General features: G+C 31.5%; 1 protein-coding gene across 2 annotated transcripts in view; it reads left to right on the top strand.

The window, feature by feature from the left end:
• Positions 1 to 385: 385 nt before the first annotated feature.
• The window catches only part of sos1 (son of sevenless homolog 1 (Drosophila)), a 57,281-nt gene continuing 32,323 nt past the window's right edge, over positions 386 to 25,343 (top strand). Inside the window, exons 1-8 of one of the 2 annotated variants that reach the window (XM_048200914.1) lie at positions 386 to 1,172; positions 14,612 to 14,737; positions 15,755 to 15,886; positions 18,637 to 18,801; positions 20,504 to 20,713; positions 20,789 to 20,932; positions 22,332 to 22,442; positions 22,531 to 22,629. In XM_048200914.1, the coding sequence (XP_048056871.1) occupies positions 1,086 to 1,172; positions 14,612 to 14,737; positions 15,755 to 15,886; positions 18,637 to 18,801; positions 20,504 to 20,713; positions 20,789 to 20,932; positions 22,332 to 22,442; positions 22,531 to 22,629 (1,074 nt within the window). In that variant the 5' untranslated portion in view covers positions 386 to 1,085. The remainder of the gene's footprint in view (positions 1,173 to 14,611; positions 14,738 to 15,754; positions 15,887 to 18,636; positions 18,802 to 20,503; positions 20,714 to 20,788; positions 20,933 to 22,331; positions 22,443 to 22,530; positions 22,630 to 25,343) is intronic. The other variant, XM_048200913.1, reaches the window with a different exon arrangement.

Here is a 25,343-nt window from a genome sequence, read left to right as displayed (position 1 = left end):
TTTATAATGCATATGTAATTTTAAAGAAATTATTATACGTATTATATTTGAAAAGAAAAAAAAAATATTATGTGCTTCTGTTTTCCTGGTGACGGGAGTGATCTACGTTCTGCGTCACTGCGCTCTGTTAGTTCTGTCTGCGCCGCCGTGCGTCATTGCGTCATCACACTTTAAAAGCACAGAGATGAATCATATTTGCTAACTAAAAATCAGTATTATTTATGAAAACAACACCAAGCTGTACATCCAAACGATTTCTATTTCTCAAAATTGTAGAGATGTAAATAAAGTGAGCGTGTACTTTTTTGTTTTTATGTATATTTAATATTTTATATTATTATACTTCTTAAAAATGATCTATTGTTATTATTTATTATTTTATACTTATTATATTCCACATTCCTGAAGTGATCGGCGCTCCGTTAGTGTTGTCTGCGCCGCCGTGCGTCATTGCGTCATCACACGCTCAGTGTTTTTGCTTCGTCTCTTTCAAACCGCGGAGAGACTCTTTCTTTTCTACCTTCAGTTTTTACTCTCGGTTTGGACTTTAGCGCTTCATCGGATGCTCTTGTGTTTGTCGTTGTGCTTGTGGAGCGAGGGACGCGGAACGCGCCGAGAGCAGAGAGTTTTTGGAGGCGTTTTATTGCGCATGTTCATGAACCGCCCGAATGAACGCGGATCAATAAAACACTGAGATCTGTTCAAAACACGCGCATCAGCATCAAAACAGCGAGGGACCTGAAAACAGATGCTTTCTGTGACTGGAGTCACTGATCAGACTGATCGATACCTCATCAATATTTGATCGATAACAGAGGAGCCCGGAGGAGATGCGCGCGCACTGATACACACATCTGATCGATATCTGATCGATAACACATGCTGCAGCGCGCCTGACGGACTGTCTGGAGGATGCAATGGTCACATTAGGCAGGTGTGCTCTTCTTCTTCCTCCTCCTCCTCCTCTGGCTGGATGCTTTGAGCCGGTGTGTGAGATCAGGTGGATGTGAGACACACACACACACACTCACACTCACACACACACACACACACACACACACACACACACGCACACACACACAGTCATGCAGGCTGCGCCCTTCCAGTATGATTTCTACAGTGAGGAGAACGCGCCCAAATGGAGAGGACTGCTGGTGCCGTCACTCAACAAGGTGAGACAGCTGTCACACTACATGTACATTTATGCTTTTATCCAAAGTCACTTCACTGAAATAAAGAGCTACATTGTATCAGATCATGCATTCCTGGGAATCGAACCCATGACCTTGTCGTTGCCAGTGCCACGATTTACGAGTTTATCATCGGCCGATACTGATATCTGAACACGAAGTGACCGATATAATGCGTGGAAGCCCATTTCCGCATCATAAGAAAATAAACATGCATTGGTAAATCTTTATTATGACATAAAACCTCGAAATTATGACATATTTATAAGATGAAACGTCAAAATTATGACCTAAAGAGTCAAAATAACTACATAAAAAGTCATGATTATGATGCGATAGTAGGGATGCACGATATATCGGCCACAATATCGGTATCGGCTTTGGCTTTTACTGGTGAGACTTTTGTTGTTGTAATCAGGCTCTGAAAAAAAATATTATAAAAATTTGGATTTAGAATTATCGGCCAATATATCGGTTATCAGCTTTCAAATATAAAGAATTATCGGTTATCGGTATCGGCCAAAATGTTCATATCGATGTTCATATTCAGACCTGAGTGCCGATATCTGAAGAGCAAGTGACCGATATAATGCATGGAAGCCCATTTCTGCCTCATAAGAAAATAAACATGCTTTGGTAAATCTTTATTATGACATAAAACCTCGAAATTATGACATATTTATAAGATGAAATGTCAATATTATGACCTAAAGAGTCAAAATAACTACATAAAAAGACATGATTATGATGCGATAGTTGGGATGCATGATATATCGGCCACAATATCGGTATCGGCCGATATATGTTCATTTTTAATATTGTCGGTATCGGCCCGATAAGAACATTTGGCCGATATATTAAAGCCGATAAATAGAGTATTTCCTTCGCCATGATGGTTTTGAATTGCTTGAAATATGATTGAAATCACTTCAAAAAGGAAAATACAGTGCAATGTGCAGCATAAGTCTGTCATATAGACTGCATAATATTATAATGAGAATATTATAATTGTGTGTTTGGGACATGACATCAGTGCCACGATTACCGTTTGAGCTGCAGAAATGCCGATATGAGTTTATCATCGGCCAATACTGATACCTGAGTCCCGATATCTGAAGAGCAAGTGACCGATATAATGCATGGAAGCCCATTTCCGCCTCATAAGAAAATAAACATGCATTGGTAAATCTTTATTATGACATAAAACCTCGAAATTATGACATATTTATAAGATGAAATGTCAATATTGTGACCTAAAGAGTTAAAATAACTGCATAAAAAGACGATTATGATGCGGTAGATGGGATGCACGATATATTGGCCACAATATCGGTATCGGCTTTGGCTTTTAATGGTGAGACTTTTGTTTTTGTAATTAGGTTCTCAAAAATTATATAAAAATTTGGATTTAGATTTATTGGCCAATGTATCGGTTATCGGCTTTCAAATATAAAGAATTATCGGTATCGGCCAAAATGTTCATATCGATGTTCATATTAAGATGGAAGCCCATTTCCGCCTCATAAGAAAATAAACATGCATTGGTAAATCTTTATTATGACATAAAACCTCGAAATTATGTAGTACTAAGTCATATTTATAAGATGAAATGTCAATATTATGACTTAAAAAGTCAAAATAAGTACATAAAAAGACATGATTATGATGCGATAGTAGGGATGCGTGATATATCGGCCACAATATCGGTATCGGCCGATATATGTTCATTTTTAATGATGTCGGTATCGGCCCGATAAGAACATTTGGCCGATATATTAAAAAACGATAAATAGAGTATTTCCTTCACCATGATGGTTTTGAATGGCTTTAAATATAATTAAAATCACTCCAAAAAGGAAAATACAGTGCGGTGTACAGCGCAAGTCTGTCATATAGACTGCATAATATTATAATGAGAATATTATAATTGTGTGTTTGGGACGGGACATGACATCAGTGCCATGATTTACCATTTGAGCTGCAGAAATGCCGATATGAGTTTATCATCGGCCAATACTGATACCTGAGTGCCGATATCTGAAGAGCAAGTGACCGATATAATGCATGGAAGCCCATTTCTGCCTCATAAGAAAATAAACATGCATTGGTAAATCTTTATTATGACATAAAACCTCGAAATTATGACTTATTTATAAGATGAAATGTCAATATTGTGACCTAAAGAGTTAAAATAACTACATAAAAAGACGATTATGATGCGATAGTTGGGATGCACGATATATCGGCCACAATATCGGTATCGGCTTTGGCTTTTAATGGTGAGACTTTTGTTTTTGTAATTAGGTTCTCAAAAATTATATAAAAATTTGGATTTAGATTTATTGGCCAATGTATCGGTTATCGGCTTTCAAATATAAAGAATTATCGGTATCGGCCAAAATGTTCATATTGATGTTCATATTAAGATGGAAGCCCATTTCCGCCTCATAAGAAAATAAACATGTGTTGGTAAATCTTTATTATGACATAAAACCTCGAAATTATGTATTACTAAGTCATATTTATAAGATGAAAAGTCAATATTATGACCTAAAAGAGTCAAAATAACTATTTAAAAAGACATGATTATGATGCCATAGTAGGAATACACGATATATCGGCCACAATATCGGTATCGGCCGATATATGTTCATTTTTAATATTGTCGGTATCGGCCCAATAAGAACATTTGCAGGAAGCCGATAAATAGAGTATTTCCTTTGCCATGATGGTTTTGAATTGCTTGAAATATGATTAAAATTACTTCAAAAAGGAAAATACAGTGCAATGTACAGCGCAAGTCTGTCATATAGACTACATAAAATTATAATGAGAATATTATAATCCTGTGTTTGGGACATGGCTTTTAATGGTGAGGCTCTCAAAAATTATATAAAAATTTGGATTTAGATTTATTGGCCAATATATCGGTTATCGGCTTTCAAATATGAAGAATTATCGGTTATCAGTATCGGCCAGAATGTATCGGTGCATCACTATGCGATAGTCAAAATTGTGACATAGCAAATCATATTTAAAAAGTCAACTTTTTAAGTCATCGTTTTGACTTAATGTCATAATTTTGACTTTTCGTTACATAAATATGACGTATATCATAATTCGATTTTTGTAAGTCTTAAGTTTTCATTTAGTATGTCATAATTTCTATTTTTCATATAATTCTGCCATAATATGTTGTTTGTTCTACTTTTCATTTCTAATTTCTACATTTTAAGTCATAATTTAGACTTTTCACCTCATAAATATGATTTGGTATATCATAATTCAATTTCTGTAAGTCTAAATTTTTTATTTAGTATGTCATAATTTTGATTTTTCATATTTTTTCTACTTTTTATTTTTAATTTTTACATTTTAAGTCAGAATTATGTCAGAATGTTGTTTTATTTCAACTTTTCTATTTCTCTAATTTTTATGTTTTAAGTCATAATTTTGACTTTTCATCTCATAAATATGACTTGGTATGTCATAATTCAATTTTTATAAGTAAGTTTTCATTTAGTAAGTCATAATTTCGACTTTTCATCTCATAAATATGACTTTTTTAAGTTAGTATGTCATAATTTGATTTTTGTAAGTCTAAATTTTTATTTAGTCGTAATTAATCATATAATTCTGACCCAACATGTTGTTTTATTTCTACTTTTCTACTTTTTATTTCTAATTTCTACTTTTTAAGTCATAATTTGCACTTTTCATCTCATGACTTCTCATAATTTCACTGTTTTATATCATAATTCTGACTTCATAAAATCATTTTTTTTTTAAATGTAATAATTATGATTTTCAAAAGCGTGATTTTTTTTATGTGGCAGAAATGGGCTTCCATAATGAGAGCAAAGAAGATGCACACAAATGATGATATAAACAATCAAGATTTGCTATTAAGCATATATAATAAATTTTTACTTGAGTGTACTGTATGCAAAGAAAGTTTGATATACTTGCATATCAACTTTATATATATATATATCGATATCACTGTGCGATAATATAAATGCAATTTGCAACGATATAAACAATCAAACGGTTGAGATTTGCTACATCGTATATATCATAAGTGATCTGTATGTTTGCGTATAAACTTGGATGTACTTATAGTTGTAGGTTGTTGGAGTTATTAATTCGATATGTGGTCAAGATATTGAGAATTATGAAACCTGCAAGGTTTGGATCGATTTATAACAAGCCTAACTATTATTTGGTGAAGTGCATGACTGAATACACAAGATTTATAGAAAATGACCTAAAGAAATGTCTTATCAATGGATAATAAATCATTTAGATAGATTTATAAATGGCTCAATAATCTCAGATTGGCTGACTATCGGAATATGAACAGATCTCCATGGGAGTTCATGTGCAGTTATTTCAGTGTCGATGGACGGTGAGAGTTTGATTGAGCTGCAGGTGTTCAGATTCACAGCTGCAGAACTGAGATCTCGGTCTTCATTAGAATAACTCCGATCAGAATCCGCCGTCTCTGCTGTGTGCGGATCCAAAATGGCAGCGTGCTGGATGCAGTTTCAGCGTCTGTGGAGGACGACACACTCACACTCACACAATTGTGCTTGGCAGCTTTCTTGCCGTTTCTTGCTGCTTTCTGTGACATTGAATCCATAGCAACAGCAAAACTCAAGAACTCACTCGTCCGTCCTCCGTCTGTTCGCTCCTGTCAGACGCCGCTTTGGTTTTCAGCCGGTTTCTCAACCACACTGAAACCTCGTAAAAGCGTACTGATATGATGCACGCTGTTCTTCTGGCAGGATCATATTGTTTATGAAAATATCTCTCGTTCACTGATGCGTTCAGGTCGCGCTCAATCACCGTTATATGTTTGGTGTGAAACACGACTGCCGCAGGACACAATCGCCAGGAAACTTTGTCATTGCAGGACTGTGATGTGAAGAGTGTGCAGAGAAACATGTGAAGCACATAACAGGCACAATACCAGTATAAACAGAGATATATATATATATCAGTACAGTATGAGTCACATGACTAAACAGTGTTTTCACGTTTATCCACTTGGAAGAACATTTTCAAAAAGGACAAAACGGAGAGAAAAAGATGAGTTTTCAAACCAGAATGTGTTATTGTGGACGAGTCTCTGGAGATTTTGCATTTGTTTTGAACAGTATATATTTATTGCTTCATATTTTTCAAAAATTGAAGAATTGATATTTTGTGATTTAATGCAAATTCATTTTTATTTTTGGCTGAAGTGTCCAAATAGTTTTTGGGATCATTGAATACATTACCTATCTATTACCCACCCATCCGTCCATCCATCCATCCATCCATCGTTCTATCTATCGTTCTATCATTCTATCTGTTGTTCTATCCGTCCATCCATCCTTCGTTCTATCCATTGTTCTATCGTTCCATCAATCCATCTTTCCATCCATTGTTCTATCTATCTATCTATCTATCTATCTATCTATCTATCTATCTATCTATCTATCTATCGTTTTGTCCATCCATCATTCTATCTATCGTTCTATCCATCCATCCATCCATCCATCCATCCATCGTTATATCTATCTTTTGTTCTCTGTCGTTCTATCATTCTATATATTGTTCCATCCATCCATCCAGCTATCATTCTATCTATCTATCCATCGTTCAATCTGTCATTCTATCATTCTACCTATCATTCCATCTATCCATCTGTCCATCATTCTATCTATCTATCTATCTATCTATCTATCTATCTATCTATCTATCTATCTATCTATCTATCGTTTTGTCCATCCATCGTTCTATCTATCGTTCTATCCGTCCACCCATCCTTCGTTCTATCCATTGTTCTATCATTCCATCAATCCATCTATCCATCTTTTTATTGATCATTCTATCTATCTATCTATCTGTCTATCTATCTATCGTTTTGTCCATTTATCGTTCTATCTATCCGTCCATCCATCCATCCATCCATCCATCGCTATATCTATCTTTTGTTCTCTGTCGTTCTATCATTATATATATTGTTCCGTCCATCCATCCAGCTATCATTTTATCTATCTATCTGTCTATCTATCTATCTATCTATCTATCTATCTATCTATCTATCTATCTATCTATCTATCTATCTATCTATCTATCCATCCATCATCTGTCATTCTATCTATCTATCTATCGTTCTATCTATCTATCTATCTATCTATCTATCTATCTATCTATCTATCTATCTATCTATCTGTCTATCTATCTATCCGTCCATCCATCCATCCATCGTTATATCTATCTTTTGTTCTGTCGTTCTATCATTCTATATATTGTTCCATCCATCCAGCTATCATTCTATCTATCTATCCATCGTTCAATCTGTCATTCTATCATTCTATCTATCATTCTCTCTATCCATCTGTCCATCATTCTATCTATCATTCTATCTATTGTTCTGTCTATCTATCGTTCTATCGTTTTGTCCATCCATCCATCATTCTATCTATCGTTCTATCAATCCATCCATCTTTTTATTGATCCTTCTATCTATCTATCATTCTATATATCTATCTGTCTGTCCATCCATCCATCGTTATACCTATCTTTTGTTCTATCTGTGGTTGTATCATTCTATATATTGTTCCATCCATCATTCTATCCATCCAGCTATCATTCTGTCTATCCATCTGTCCATTGTTCTATCATTCTATCTATCGTTCTATCAATCCATCATCCATCTTTTTATTTATCTATCTATCTATCATTCTATATATCTATCCATCCATCCATCATTCTGTCCATCCAGCTATCTATCCATCTGTCCATCGTTCTATCATTCTATCTGTCATTCTATCTGTCCATCCATTCTTCGTTCTATCCATTGTTCTATCATTCTATCAATCCATCCATCCATCTTTTTATTGATCGTTCTTTCTATCTATCTATCCGTCCATCCATCATTCTGTCCATCCAGCTATCGTTCTGTCTGTCTATCCATCTATCCATCTGTCCATCGTTCTATCATTCTATCTATCATTCTATCCGTCCATCCATCCTTTGTTCTATCCATCGTTCTATCATTCTGTCTTTCTATCGTTCTGTGTCATTCCATCCATCCATCATTCTATCTATCGTTCTATTCATCTATCATTCTATCCATCAGTGCTGAAGTTGATCCAGTGTTCTGGTTCTCCAGCGTCGTGTCCTGTCGGTTTGTGGTCGTGTTTGACAGTCTGCTGGTTCTCCTCATGAGGGAGGAGCGCGTCTCTCTCAGCAGAGCTCAGTGGAGACGCCACGGCTCATGGTGCGATTCTAAGGAAACGCATCACAGGCCAGCGGAGACTCGTTTGTGCAATAACAGCTCTGATCAAAGCCAGAAGCGCCCTTCTGTTGTAGCTTCCTTTTTCTGAAGGTTTGTAGTGTTTGTCTTTCGTAAACACTGCAGGACTCGTTACACACTGAAGTTCAGTATTGAGCGCTTCAACACACTACTAACTAATTCAACCAGGCCCCGCCCCTTTATTTTGCTTATGAATTATTTAAATGAGGAATATTGTGACGTGTTTGTTAACTAGAGGTGTTTCAGGGAGTTTAGAAATGGTGACGCTGATATAGAGCTTTTTCATGCTTAAAAAGCAACATTAAACACTAAAGAAAGATGAACATGGAAAAAAGCATATTATGACCTCTTTAAGTTTCATGCATGAATTGTAAATGAGAACAGGCCGAGTGTGTGTTGCTGTTTTTCACAGACTGTTCTCTCACACACACACACACACACACACACACACACACACACACACACACACACACACACACACACACACACACACACACACTGTCAGCATACTGTACTGTACATTCCCACTAAATACCAGCACGCCATAGTGCCGCCACAGGAATGCTGGGAATGAAGCGTCAGGCATGTGATCCAAGTGCAAAGCAGCAGACGCGTCTGAAACGCATGGGAACAGAAAGCAAAAGGAAAACGTCCACCCTGAACTGTCTGTCTGTCAACATGTCTGCGGTTTCAGACGTGTTATCAGCAGCGTGGCGCTTTTCTTAATCTGATTGGTTGGTGTCGTGTATCTTCACTAGTTGTGGCATGTAAACTGAGGTTAATAGTTAGTCTTTACAGTGCTAGATCATCACTGGATTGACCATTGACCAATCAGAAGACAGAACCAGAGCCATGTGCACTTTATAATGTTCTGATGTCTTCAAAATAACCAGCGTCAGTCAGTTATCAGACAAACCCCTTTGAGCTGAAATATTGACTTGAATCCCTCTGAGATTTAAAGGTAATATTTCAGTGATTTAGAGACGGTGATTGTTCACAGTTCTCTCACATGACATGCAGGTCAGCAAATAAAATATTTAATCTTTTTTAGTAGGTGCTTTATTTTGATGATTTTTTATTTTAAAATAATTTACTTGTTTAAATTTTACTTATTGACTTAGTAGGTATATTTGATTTATTTATTAATTAACATTTTTATTATTTAATTAAATTCATTTAATTAAAATTTAATTGTTCTTAATTTAAAATAATGTAATTAATGAAATTAATTATTTTTATAATTATTTTAATTATTTTTATATATTTAATAAGTGTTTTATTTTGATTGTTTTATTTTTAAAATGCGTTCATTTTTTATGATTTAATTAGTACGTTTTATTTTGATAGTTCTTAAATATATGTATATTTAAATTTTACATTTGTGTGATTTAATTTGTTTTATTTTAAAATTATTATTTTAATTTGACATTTATGATTTATTTTTTAATAAGTTTTTAGCTTGTTCTCATTTTAAAATTATGTATTTGTATACATTTGTATGATTTATTTATTTTTAAGGTTTGTTTTGTTTTTATTTTAATTAATTAATAATTTAACTTTTTAATTAATTTTAGTCAGTTTTATTTTGATAGTTCTTAAATATGTTTATTTAAATTTTACATTTGTGTGATTTAATTTGTTTTATTTTAAAATTATTTACTTATTTTAGTTATTTTTTAATGTTTTATTTAGTTCTTATTTTAAAATGATGTATTTATATACATTTGTGTAATTTTATTTTGTTTTGTTTTTATTTTAATTAATAATTAACATTTTTATGATTTAATTAATTTTAGTCAGTTTTATTTTAATAGTTCTTATTTTAAAATAATGCAATTAATTAAATTATTAATATATATAATATAATATAATAATTTATTATAATATAATAATTTAATTACATTTTAATAAGTGTTTTATTTTGATGCGTTTTAATTTTACTTTATGATTTAATTAGTAAGGTGTATTTTGATAGTTCTTAAATAAATGTAAAATTTAAATTTTACGTTTTGTGTGATTTAATTATTAGTAAGTTTTATTTTGATTTGTTTTGTTTTAAAATTATTTACTCATTATAATTTGACATTTTTATGATTTATTATTTAGTAAGTTTTATTTTGTTCTATTTTAAAATTATATATATATATATATATATATATATATATATATATATATATATATATATATATATATATATATATAATATGTGTTTGTATGATTTAATTATTTTTAAGGTTTATTTTGTTGTGTTTATATTTTAAAATTATTCACTTATTTTAATTTTAAATATTTGACTTAAGTATCTTTTAATAAGCGTTTCATTTTGATGGTTTTATTTTAAAATGTATTTATTTAAATGTTACATTTTTATGAAGTAGTTCATGCATTGTTATATTTTCATGAGCTCATGAAGTTTGATCAGGATGAATCAGAGTTTGATTCTGTTCCGTCATCATTAGTTTTATTGGTTTAGCTGTGGCGGATGTTTCTTGCCCCAGTAACCCGACCGTGTTTGTACACGAGCGTCTGACGTCGTCACTGCAGCGGCTGGATTCTGTACTGTGGTACAGCAGGGTAAAGTGTGTTCGCGTGTGTGAACGCAGGCCTGTACTAGCTGCGGTTTCTGAGTAAAATTCCTGTCATAACTGTGGAGAAGTCGAGCGTTCTGTATCGCTACTGAACATGCAGTCGCTCCACTGCGATGTCATGAGGAGTGCTGCTGACTCTGCACTTCTGTGATGTTCACTGTGCTTTCTCTGCTCCTCTGACTGATGCGTGAAGAGGCTTGTTGTGGTTTAGATTGATTGACAGCTGCCCATCACTGTGCTGTGGTTTAGTTAGCGTCGGTAGTTTGTGTTGAGGATTTCCCTGAGCTCTCACACAGAAACCCACTGACACTCTGAGACTTCACATGAGGAACTGAGTTTGTGTGTGTCATATTTGAACGATGTCTCAACAGGAAGACGTCCTCAGGCAGACTGCACTAGAATACCCACAATCCCTCAGATTGTGCTGTACGTCTCTGGCTGTATTAGGCTGCGCTTTTAAAAATATCTCATCGTGGGAGCTGAAGAAACTGTCTCGCACTCAGATTTAGGTGCGAGGAAGAATAAAGACACTCATCTGATTTGTTTTGATAGTTTTTAATTAATATTTTGAATTGTTTTTTTTATTTTCCATTTTGATTTTGATTTTAAAGTTGTTTGTTTCTCTCATTTTTTATTCGTTTTTGTTTGTTTTGTTAGTTTTAATGTCTATAGTTTTTAACTTTTTAGTTTTTGACTCACTCATAAATATTTCACTTGTTTCATTACTGGATGAATCAGCGTTTTTAAATGAATCTTTTGAATGAATGATTCAATGACATACATTTGTTTAACAGTCACTTGTCGCCACCTATTGGTGTAACAATGTAATGATACAAACTTTATTTGAAGCATCGAGTGACTTTCAAAAGGTGATTTAATCTATTTTGATTGCTACCGTAGACATCAGTGTTTATATCCGAACAATAAACTTTCATTCCAGTACTTCTGTGATAATATGAATTATTGTAAGACAGAAATAATGATGCTGTGTGGTTGAAAACTGTTTCATACTTAAACATGACAACTGCTCTCTCTGGATCAGAACACAGATCTGAATCTTCGCTGTGATTGTACTTGTCGAAGGTTTAACAGACAGAGGTGAATTGTTGTCATTTAGGAATAAGATCGCGCGGGGGTTTGAATCGAGATTGTGATCTTTTAACCATAAGTTGTGCAGTTCAGAGCACAGATGTTGCTCAAATGTTTAGATGTTGCTTATATGTTGCTCAAATGTTGATCAAATGTTGATCAGATGTTGCTTATGTTGATCAGATGTTGATCAGTTGTTGATCAGATGTTGCTCGGATGTTAATCAGATGTTGATCAGATGTTGATCAGATGTTGATCAGATGTCGATCAGATGTCGATCAGATGTCGTTCAGATGTCGTTCAGATGTTGATCAGATGTTGATCAGATGTTGCTTATGTTGATCAAATGTTGCTCAGATGTTGCTCGGATGTTGATCAGATGTTGTTGATGTCGATCAGATGTCGATCAGATGTCGATCAGATGTTGCTCAGATGTTGATCAGATGTTGATCAGATGTTGCTTATGTTGGTCAGATGTTGATCAGATGTTGCTTATGTTGGTCAGATGTCGATCAGATGTTGCTCAGATGTTGGTCAGATGTTGATCAGATGTTGCTTATGTTGGTCAGATGTTGATCAGATGTTGCTCAGATGTTGCTTATGTTGATCAGATGTTGATAAGTTGTTGATCAGTTGTTGATCAGATGTTGCTCGGATGTTAATCAGATGTTGATCAGATGTTGTTGATGTCGATCAGATGTCGATCAGATGTCGATCAGATGTCGATCAGATGTTGCTCAGATGTTGCTCAGATGTTGATCAGATGTTGATCAGATGTTGCTCAGATGTTGCTCAGATGTCATTCAGATGTCGTTCAGATGTTGATCAGATGTTGCTTATGTTGATCAAATGTTGCTCGGATGTTAATCAGATGTTGATCAGATGTTGTTGATGTCGATCAGATGTCGATCAGATGTTGCTCAGATGTTGCTCAGATGTTGCTCAGATGTTGCTCAGATGTTGATCAGATGTTGATCAGATGTTGCTTATGTTGGTCAGATGTTGCTCAGATGTTGCTTATGTTGCTCAGATGTTGCTCATATTTTATTCAGATGTTGCTTAAATGTTGCTCAAATGTTGTTCAGACTAGTGTTGCATGATATACCGGTACTAGAAAGGTATTGCGATCAGTATGAATTGGAAACTCCATTCATGGAATAGCCTCTTCTTCTTTTAGATGAATTTGACTAAAAATGCACAGAGAGCGCCCTCCGACTTCAAGGATGAATTGAAAACACCAGCGCTCATAGTAATGACAATGAATATTAAATAAATATAACTCCTCTGTATAGAAAATTGACATAAGCATATGAGAATCCAATATTTCTCCAAATGTGCATGCTTTTAAACTAAAAGCCTATATTCAGACTCTTTGCATCACAGAAATCCATTATATTTTAAAGTATAATATAAAACCATTACTTTATATTGTAATAATATTTTTCTGTATGTTTCATATATCATGATGAGCTTGAGACATCACAGAAGGTTTTTTTCACAGCCTACCTGACTGAAATGCCTCATTAATATGCAAGTCATTTCAGCTCATTACTATGCAATTCTTTTGTTTTCTCAGGTGAGAATGGCCCATTATTCAGTGGTGATTCACACCTCCACGCATACTGTGTTTCTTGGCAAAAAGTGTATTACAAAAACTAAATCAATATATTGTTTTATATGAAGGAGTAGGCAGCATAATTTTTACATAATTTTGAAGCAAAAACTACAACCTCAAATACCCTAAAGTCTTGTGAACAGATTTAATATACTTTTTTTGGCCTTATTTCAGTGATTTAAGTTTTTTGTTTTTTCAATAACCACGCATAAATGTTATTCCTTCAAAAACACAAACATGTACATACATGTTCCTTACATATTATTGTAGCCTAGTTTGTGCTGAATACAGTGTAATGACACTTTTTCCATTAATATGTTTATGAACAACTGAAAAAAGCACAAAAGTCAGGGCATGTCAAAACTTCTCCAGGCCCCAAATCAGCCTCAGACTCCAGAGGGTTAAATGTTGATCAGATGTTGCTTAAATGTTGCTCAAATGTTGCTCAGATGTTGCTTAAATGGTGCTCAAATGTTGTTCAGACATTGCTTAAATGTTGATCAGATTTTGCTTATGTCGATCAGATGTCGATCAGATGTCGATCAGATGTCGATCAGATGTCGATCAGATGTCGATCAGATGTCGATCAGATGTTGCTCAGATGTTGCTTATGTTGATTAGATGTTGATCAGATGTTGCTTAAATGTTGCTCAAATGTTGTTCAGACGTTGCTTAAATGTTGCTTAAATGTTGTTCAGATGTTGCTCAAATGTTGTTTATATGTTGCTCAGATGTTGCTTAAGTGTTGAACAGATGTTGCTCACATATTGCTCACGTGTTGCTCACATGTTTATGTAATTGTGTTGTTTGTGTGTTTCAGGTGCTGAATCAGGTGCACCCAAAGCTGTCGTCCCAGCAGGAGGCGCTGCAGTACATCGAGGGCCTGATCCTGGTGCTGCTCAACACGCTCTGTCAGGCACAGCCGCGCACCGTACAGGACGTGGAGGTGAACGCCGTCACCGTGAAAACCGCTGCCAACACATTAACTGCATTCCAGCACGAGTTTAGAGCTAAATGCACACGGTCAGATTGATCATGTTCACCGGTTCCGTGTTTCGCGACCTCATTGTCATACGCTACTGCAGCACATGAATGATATTCAGTTCTATTAGTAGCATATTGATCTGTATCAATAAAAATATCACAAAGTAGCTTATAAAATAAGACTACCGTTCAAAATGTTTGAGATCAGCAAGTCATTTATTTGATCAGAAATACTGTAAAATCTTATGAAATATTATTTCAATTTAAAATAGCTGTTTCTATATGAATATATAGTAAAATGTAATTTATTCCTGTGATCAAAGCTGATTTTTCAGCATCATTACTCCAGAATGAAAACAAGTGCAAATAATTCCTTAAAATAGGCGTTCTGTTCTTTATAAGGTGAAATATGAGCCAGACTCGCCCACATTGAGATCTGAATCTGAAATCCACAAAATATGAAAAACACATCGAGTTATGATGCAAGAGAGGCGTGTTGCTTCATGACACTGAGCATCATGGGACTCATCTTAGTGAATTATAATGTATATCTAAAACTGTGTGACTGGCTTTAATGTGTTTCTTATTTCTTCCTCCACGAGTGTTTCAGACGGCTTTATGATCTTCACTAACTCATGTTCACATGTTTGTTTTTGTGTGTTTGGTCGTTGCTCACAGACGGCAGCTGTGAGATGGACAGGTGCTTTAGTTTGTGGTTAAGACCTCAACCACAGAGCATGTTAAACCGCTGGTTTATCATGGTCGGGTCCCTCCGCTTGTTCTCTGGTTTTAGATTTCATCATCATCATCCTCAGCTTCACAGCCATCATCATCACTCTTCATCTCTCTCGCATTGTACTGTGTGAAAGAATCGTCCTTCATCCCTCAGTCCTTTATCCTGTGACGCCCCACATGTAAACTCTGTTTGCTTTCTATTTCTGCTGGTTTCGCCATCTCATACGTGATTGTTGCTCCTCAGGAGCGTGTGCAGAGGAGTTTCCCGCACCCGATAGAGAAATGGGCCATCGCAGACGCTCAGGCTGCTATAGAGAAGAGGAAGAGGAGGAACCCTTTAGCCCTGCCGGTGGATAAGATCCATCCTCTTCTGAAGGTAATGCATGTGTCTTTAAATAATTCCCGCCCAAGGCGTATACTAGATAAAGGGGCGGGGCTTAGTTGAGTTAGTTAGTTAGTTGGTAAGGGGCGGGACATTTCCCAAACACCAATCAGAGCACACTGTGCTTTTCAGAAGGAGGGGCTTAATAGAGACAGGAACTAAACAGAGCGTTACTGACAGACTGGGAAGAGAGGAGCTGCAACAATGAGGAAAATAATGAACATTCAAGCATGAAAACCTGTTCTAGTAGAGCCCAAAAATAACACCAAGATGTAAAGGGGAATAATAGTTCCTCTTTAAAGTCACGGTTGCTGCAGAACAATTCAATACAGCCGTATCTCTGCTTGTTGCAGCTGGTTTGGACTGAAACTCACAGAATTAACATTGAAAAGATGTGATTTATTTCATCATGTCATAACTGGTTGGGATACAGTGTAAATTTATCACAATCTATGAAGATAAATATAGACGCTTCTGTCTTTTTGGACGTGAGTTTGAGACACTTTCACTTTCAGAGTGTGAATTGGCCATGAAATGCAGGATGTTGAATTTTTAATTAGGGCTGCACGATTATGACAAAATCATAATTGTCGATTATTCCCTTGAAATTTTAATTGCAATTATTAATTACGATTATCACAATTTACGTTTTGAATAGCTTTATACCATTGTTTGAACTGTATGCCATGTTTTTATATGAAAATAAACAAGCTGAAAACACTCTTCCTGAAAACTTTCCAACTATACATTGGTTTGGTTTCTTCTTTAAATAAAAAAAAGTAAAAATATGCATGGTGGTATAATGTTATTCTAAAACTAAAATTAAAACAATGGTTAAGATAACCTGTAGAAAGAAAAAAAAAAAACATCTTAAGCATGCAGAATAATGTAAGTGGGCTTTTTTGTAATTGCACCTTTTGAACGATTACATAATTGTGGCATCCGTAATTGTAATCGCGATTAGAAATTTGATTAATTGTGCAGCCCTATTTTTAATGACATAATTGAATCGAAATTCAACAGTCACACAACAAAGCAGGAGAGCAGACATTGAAGCAAATTATTATTTCAAAAACACATTTAAACCTGTAAAGCCTGACATAGGGCCCTATGAAATCCGTTTTATTTTTTCTTAAATTCTGTTTTAATTTTTTCCCAAATTCCTTTTTTTCTATTTTAATTTTTCTGGATTCTGTTTTTTATTTTTTTAATTAGATTTATTTATTTATTTATTTATTTATTTTTGGACTCCATTTTAATGGTTAAATTAAATTTTAGTAATCAAAAAGTATGTCTAATCAATGGAAATAATGAAACTTATCTAATTTACCAACAATTTAATAAAGGTTTAACAAAAAATTACATTTTATTTAGGGCTCAGTGATATACGTTTTATTCTTTTCCCTCAAATTCTGTTTTATTTTTGCTGTATTCCATTTTAATGGTTTAATTACATTTTAATAATTAATAAGCATGTCTAATTAATTGAATTGTTAAAAACAACAAAAATTTTTAATTAAAAAAAATATTTTTATGATTTTTTTATTTATTTTTTTTCCAGAAATTCTGTTCCGTATTTTTATTTTTCCGGCAATAAAATGAACGCATACCATTTAATTTATCTACATTTATATACATTTTGTCAAACAATGTGCTGCACAACAGAACTTTACTGTTTAATTTAATAATAAATTATTAAATTTTATTTATCTAAATTCTACTGTACAACACTGATATGTTTCTGTCAAGTTAAATCGAACTTTTATTTTGACGAGTTGTCGAGAGCTTTGAGTTCCTCTGTTTACGATGATAGTTCTCTCAAACGAAGCGGTTAAATGTTTATTTAACCTTTTTAGACAGAAGCAAAAAAAATGTTTGTATATATGTTTTCATATTTGATACATCAGGCTTTTATGGCTAAAATATAGTGAGAATATGAAGGAAAAAACAGCTCAATTTTATTCACAGACCCAAACTGAGCAAAAATATGCAATTTGCTGCAGATGCTGATATTTATATGGACAAAAAGTAAGATGAAAAGCAGATACTTACATAAAATTCATATAAATATCAATATCCTCCAATAATATGTTTAAATGCTTGGTTTTATGATCAAAACTGTAGTTTTAAAACACATAATGCAATACAATGATGATTGATATAATAAACCTTCATCAAAAGCCTGATTATCATATTTGATACTCATGATTTTTCTAATAAATGATGTCTGGATAATCAAGTGAAGCTCATTTGAAATATTACTAACAATATCAGTTATTCTTGCATTAAAAATCAGTGCAGATTTTACAGACACATGAAGCTGAAGGAGGACGTTTGTACGATTATACTAAAAGACTTTTATTTGCTAAAAAAAATCAATCATTTAGATGCCTTAGAAATGTGTTAATCAGATATGATAAGAGTTAATCCTCACAGATGATCAAACATGATCAAAAACAAGTATAAACTTCAGCTAAAAGACTATTTATCATTATAACAGAAGCCCTGGATTATGACATCATATCCTGCTGCTCATATTTGTTGTGAGGTCTAAAATAGTTTATCATGTGTAGTTCAGTAGTTCTCCTAGCAGTACCGCTGATGTCCTGATGAGGGCGCTGCAGCTCCCTGAAACCATGAACCCAAAATCTCTTCATTCTGTAGTGTGTTTTACTGGCACTCCTGTGTTCATTAATAAACTGATCATGTGATCATCACAGTGATTGTTCTGGTCTCTCCTGCAGGAGGTACTGGGGTACAAAATTGACCATCAGGTGTCCGTGTACATCGTGGCGGTGCTGGAGTACATCTCTGCGGATATACTGAAGCTGGCGGGAAATTACGTACGAAACATTCGCCATTATGAGATCTCGCAGCAGGACATCACAGTGGCCATGTGTGCTGATAAGGTATGACATCACTGAACATGAAGCAGGGCAACATCTCACTGCATGATGGAGCCTATAATGCAGTTAGAATGAGCCTAAAATGACACTTTATTAGTTTTTGTCTCATATTTATATCATGATATAGTTGAGCAATATCGCACGAGTGCTGTTTTTGTCCTGAATAGCACGAGTGCAAATGTGATACTGAATTTAATACAACAGTTCAATAAATAAGAAGTCAATATTGTTATATTTTAGACACATTATTTTCTGCTTTTGCTCAATTTGCCAATAAAAATAGCAGTTCTTCTAATCCGTGCTTTGAACGAATCAATGGAGTGAGTCAATGATTCAATGACTCATTCATAAAGAGAGCCGTTTACTTAATTCCTGTTTGAATGAATCAAATGAATGACTCTACTCATTTGGACATTTACCGCCACCTACCACCTGGTGTTTTAGTTTCTTTATATATAGTTTAATTTCATTATAATTTTCATACTTACATATTATTAAAAAAACCATTAAAGGTATAGTTCACCCAAAAATTTATTTTTGTAATGTCTATTTGATGCTTTTCTCGTTTAATGCAATAATGACTTTATCTTTTGGGGGTAATTTCTCAGCCAAATTTGATGTGCGATTAATTTGCAATTAATTAGATTAATCAGTCACAATTAAAATAATTATTTAATTGAATGATTTAATGTCAAATAATAATAATTGAATTATTTGTAAAATAATTTATATGAAATTAAAATAATTATTTAATTTAATTTTAATAATATGTAAAATAAAATAAAAATAATTTAAATAATCAATTTTGTATAATAATTTATAAGAAATGTAATTATTAAATGTAATCTTAATAATAATAATATTTTAAATAATTTATTTGTATAATAATTTATGGGAAATTAAAAGAATTATTTAATTTGATTATTTAATGTAAAATAATAATTTAAATAATTAATTTTGTGTATAATAATGTATAAGAAATTAAAATATTAAATTTAATTATTTAATTTAATCTTAATAATAATAATTTAAATAATTTTGTGTTTAATAATTTATAGGAAATTAAAATAATTTATTTAATTGGCTTATCAATTTAATACTACTACTACTAATAATATGATTTAAAATAAATTATTTTATTTAAATAATAATAATTTAATTTACTTGTATAATTTATAAGAAATTATATTAATTTTTAAGATGTAGTAGTAATAATAATAATACTATTTGAGTTTATTTAATAATAACACTAACGTAATTTATAGTCTATTAATTATTACTATTTTTTTTTTTTAGGGTTATGGTTAAATTTATATTATTAATAATTTATTTTATAAATATGATAATTTATAAAAAATATTTAATTTTTAATTTTTAAGGAGTCAAGGGATGTAGTGCCTCCTCAAAAAAACAAACAAAAAAACAAACAAAAATAAAACAATGCAAATATTAAAAAATATGACATTAAAAAGTGTGTAAAGTTACAGCGGGTAACTTGCCTCCCCTGATCACATTGACTTTTAACAGACCCCCTAAAGCGCCATACATATATTTAATCAAACCGCATAAATCTTCAGTTTTATTCTATGTTTTTGTTGTTATTAATCATGCAGCTTTAACTAAACACATCAACGTTCAAGCAAATGACAGATTCAGTCTCCGCCCAGCTCTTGCTCAAGCTCCGCCCCTGTTGCTATGGTTGCAGGTGCTGATGGACATGTTCCATCAGGTTGAGGAGGACATCAGTGTGTTTCCTCTGATGGACGAGGAGCCGTCGGCGTCAGAGGAGCAGATGTACTATGACCTGGTGAAAGCGTTCATGGCGGAGGTACGACAGTATCTGCGAGATCTCAACCTCATCATCAAGGTGTTCCGCGAGCCGTTCGCCTCCAACACCATGCTGTTCTCCCCTCACGTGAGTCGCAGATTCTTCATCCTCACGCTCCTCTTCCTCCGGCAGCTGGATTCACTCTGGTGTCTCTTCCTGTAGGACGTGGAGAACATCTTCAGTCGTATCGTGGACATCCACGAGGTGACGGTGAAGCTGCTGGGGTTAATTGAAGATACGGTGGAGATGACAGATGAGACTAGTCCTCATCCGCTGGTCGGCAGCTGTTTTGAAGACCTTGCTGAGGTGAATATGTGATTTATAAATATTATAAACACACACAAATGTACATATATACACTTTGATATATATATGTGTGTGAATATTATTTATGTGATTGTTTTTAATTATTTTTTGCAAAGTGCAATAGCTACATCTAATGAAAATCAAAGAATTAATGATTCAACAAACTTAGTGTGATTTATTATTATTTTTAATAATATTATAATTTATAATTAATTTAAATAAATTATTTTATTTTTCTTTCTTTCTTTCTTTTCTTTTAATTAAAATGAACTATAAATTATAATGGTAATAACTGACTAAATTATATTATTTTATTTTTAAAATGTACTAAATTATTTGTATAATAATTTATAAGAAATTAAAATAATTTTTTAATTTAATTATTTAATGTAATCTTAATAATAATTTAAATAATTTATTTCTATAATTTATAGGAAATTAAAACAATTATTTAATTTAATAATTTAATGTAAAATAAAAATAATTTAAATAATTATTTTTGTATAATATATAAGAAATTAAAATATTACATTTAATTATTTAATTTAATGTTAATAATTTAAATAATTTATTTGTATAATAATCTACTACTAATAATAATATTATTTAAAATAAATTATTTTAATTAAATAAGTAATAATAATTTAATCGTTTAATTTATCTGTATAATGTATAAGAAATTAGAATTATATTAATTTTTAAGATGTAGTAGTAATAATAATAATAATAATAATATTTTAGTTTAATAATAACAGTAATGTTATTTATAGTTTATTATGTATTATTATTATTATTATTTATTTGTTTAATTTATTATTATTTTTATTATATTTTATTTAGGGTTAGGGTTAAATTTACATTTAATAATAATACTAATTTATTTTATAAATATAATTTATAAGAAATATTTTAATTTTAATTAACAATAGTAAAAGTAACTATTTAATACTAGCATAATTTATAAGAAATTAATTTATTTTGAATTTAATAATAATAATAATAATAGTAATTTAATTTGTTTATTTTTTATTAATATAATTTTTTATAAATAATTTTATTTTTAATGATAATTAAATAAATCATCTTTTTAGAATTGTTTTGTAGCTGTAATATTACCTGTATTTCAAATACTGTTTTTTTTTTTTTTTTTTTTTTTAAAGTTTCTTTTATGTATCATTTAATAATTGAAGTGTAGTTCATGTTTTCATTGTTGTATATTGTGAGAACGGCACGGACCCGATGCTCCCAGAACACACGGGCGTCCTTCACGCTTCACACCGCCTGACCCTCTGGCGCTTCAAACACACACATGCTTGTTTTTCCTCGTGCCGTAACAATACAGGTCACGGCGGGTGTGCTGCGGGTCATTTATTAACTCTCGGGTGTTGGCCATTTTCAGGAGCTGGCCTTTGACCCCTACGAAACGTACGCGCAGGACATCCTGCGCACCGGCTTCCAAGACCACTTCCTGAGTCAGCTGTCCAAACCTGGAGCGGCCATTTACCTCCAGGTCAGAAACGCTTCACACACTGGAGCCAGGAAACCGTTTCAGCTGTCAGTATGAGTGTATGATGTGTTTCTGTGTTTCTGTGTTTCAGTCCATCTGTGAAGGGTTCAAAGAGGCGGTGCAGTACGTTTTACCGCGGTTACTCCTGACGCCCGTCTACCACTGTCTTCATTACTTCGAGATTTTAAAGGCGAGTGTCATCAGTTTCCCACAATTCACCTTTTACTGATTTCTGCATCACTTTTGAAACCAAATAGAAGCTCAAAGCTTACTCATTTAGACATTTACCGCCACCTACTGGTGTTTTAGTTTCTTATATAGAGTTTAATTTCATTAAAAATGATTTTATACTTCCATATTAATATAAAAAACCCCATTTAAGGTATAGTTTTTTATATTTATTTTTATAGTCATTTAACGCAATAATGACTTTATCTTTTTGGGTAATTTCTCAGCCAAATTTGATGAGCGATTAATTTGATAAATTAATTAGATTAAAAATTTTAATCGCTTGGCTTGACAGCCCTAATATATTTATACACCAGGGGCGTTTCCTCTGAATAATAATTTATAAGAAATTAAAATATTTATTTAATTGAATGATTTAATGTCAAATAATAATTTAAATAATTTATTTATTTCTATAATAATTTATAAGAAATTAATATAATTATTTATCTTATACAGTATACAAAATTATTTAAATTATTATTATTTTACATTAAATAATTAAATTAAATATTTATTTACATTTCTTATAAATTATTAGACAAATTAATTCATTAAATTATTATTTTACGTTAAATAATAATTATTTTAATTTCCTATAAATTATTATACAAATAAATTATTTACATGATTATTAAGATTACATTTAATAATTACATTTTAAAATTATTTTAATTTCTTATAAATTATTAGACAAATAAATAAATTAATTAAATTATTATTATTAAGTACATTTTCTAAATAAAATAATAATAAATATTTCTAAATACAAATTAATTAATTCAATTACTATTATAATTTATAGTTCATTTTAATTAAAATGAAATATAAAATAATTTATTTAAATTAATCATAAATTATAATTAATAATTTAATATTAATTTAAATCATTTTATTTCTATAATTTATAGAAAATTAAAAATGTTCATTTAATTATTTCATTTAATCTACTTATTAATTTAATACTACTGCTACTAATAATAATAATATAATTTAAAATAAATTTTTATTTAAATTATACAAATATATTATTATTATTATTAATTTATAAGAAATCAAAATTATATTAATTTTTAAGATGTAATAATAATAATATTTGAGTTTATTTAATAATAACAGTAATGTAATTTATAGTTTATTATTTATTAATATTATTATTATTAATTTATTTTATATTTATATAAAATAAGTATAAAATAAATTATATATATAAATATGATAATTAAGTGATTTCTGCATCACTTCTGAAACCAAATGGAAGAATTACTAACTGTTGCTCTGTAATGCAGCGTTTCCTTGTGAGTTGATGAAAATCTAATAATTAAATACTAAAAAAGTAAAAAAGATTCTTGTTGATCATTAAGCGAACCATAAAAGTTATTGAAATATGAACTTCATATTCAAAGTAATATTTTCTGGAATGGATGCTTGTGTTTATTATTATATTGATGAACTGTTGAGCACACGGCTGGCCTATATTTGCATCAGAAGGATCAGTAATTCTGTCCGGAGTCACAAGGATCTGAACATGTGACCTCAGAAAGCTTTACTGCTGCTTCCAGAGCTCCAGCATTCCCAGCAGCCCTAAGCAGCTTTCCTGGATTCTTTCGGGGGGATTTATGGAGCAGAAATGAGCAAATCTTAGGCTGTAACGCGACGCACAAACCTCTCTTTCATACCGAAGCAGCTGAAATGAGAAATGTCTGTTTGCACACATGACCTGATGAGCGAACATACCTCCATCATCACAAACATTCAGCGACCTACAGCGTTACAGACATCATTTCATGCTTATATTTAAGTTTATATTTCATAATTAGTCATCTGCATGTAATTCGCATGTTGATTTTAACATGATTTATTTATTTTCATTTTACATATTTAGGATTTAATTCATGTTTAATAAGTGTTTTATTTATTTGTTTTTAATTATGTATTTTTTTTATTTGCTAAGTGCTTTCGTATTTTTAAAATTGTTTATTTTAATATTACATTTTAATAATTTAGTAAATTTTTAGGTGTTTTATTTTGATTCGCTTTATAATTTACATTATAATTAAATTAATTTTTTTTATTTTGATTTGCTTTTATTATATTTTTATATATTTTACAAATATTTGACTCTAAAATTATTTATTTTAAGTTGACAATTTTTTTTTAATTATGCTTTTTTATATTATTAATTTTTTATTTGACTTTTTTTATTTAACTCGTCTCTAGTGTTTTATTTGCTTTTATTTTATATTTACATTTTTATGATTTAATTCATTTTAGCAAGTGTTGTATTTCAATTTGCTTTTATTTTAAAATTATGTATTTATCATTTTAAAAATAATATATTATATTTTAATATTACATTTTAATGATTTAGTAAATGTTTAGTAGGTGTTTTATTTTGATTCGCTTTTTATTTATTTTTTAATTTTACATTATAATTAAATTAATTTTAGTTTTATTTTGATTTGCTTTTATTACATTTTTTTATATTTGTAAAATATTTTACTCTAAAATTATTTTAAGTTGACAATTGTTTTTTAATTATGCTTTTTTAAATTAGTAATTTTTTTATTTGACTTTTTTTTTTAACTCATCTCTAGTGTTTTATTTGCTTTAATTTTATATTTATTTATGTTATATTTACATTTTTATGATTTAATTCATTTTGGTAAGTGTTTT

Source organism: Megalobrama amblycephala, linkage group LG8 (assembly GCF_018812025.1).
Source record: "Megalobrama amblycephala isolate DHTTF-2021 linkage group LG8, ASM1881202v1, whole genome shotgun sequence".
Lineage (NCBI taxonomy): Eukaryota > Metazoa > Chordata > Actinopteri > Cypriniformes > Xenocyprididae > Megalobrama > Megalobrama amblycephala.
The sequence above is the reverse complement of the archived record's forward strand: the minus strand, read 5'-3'. Positions and strand labels throughout refer to the sequence as shown.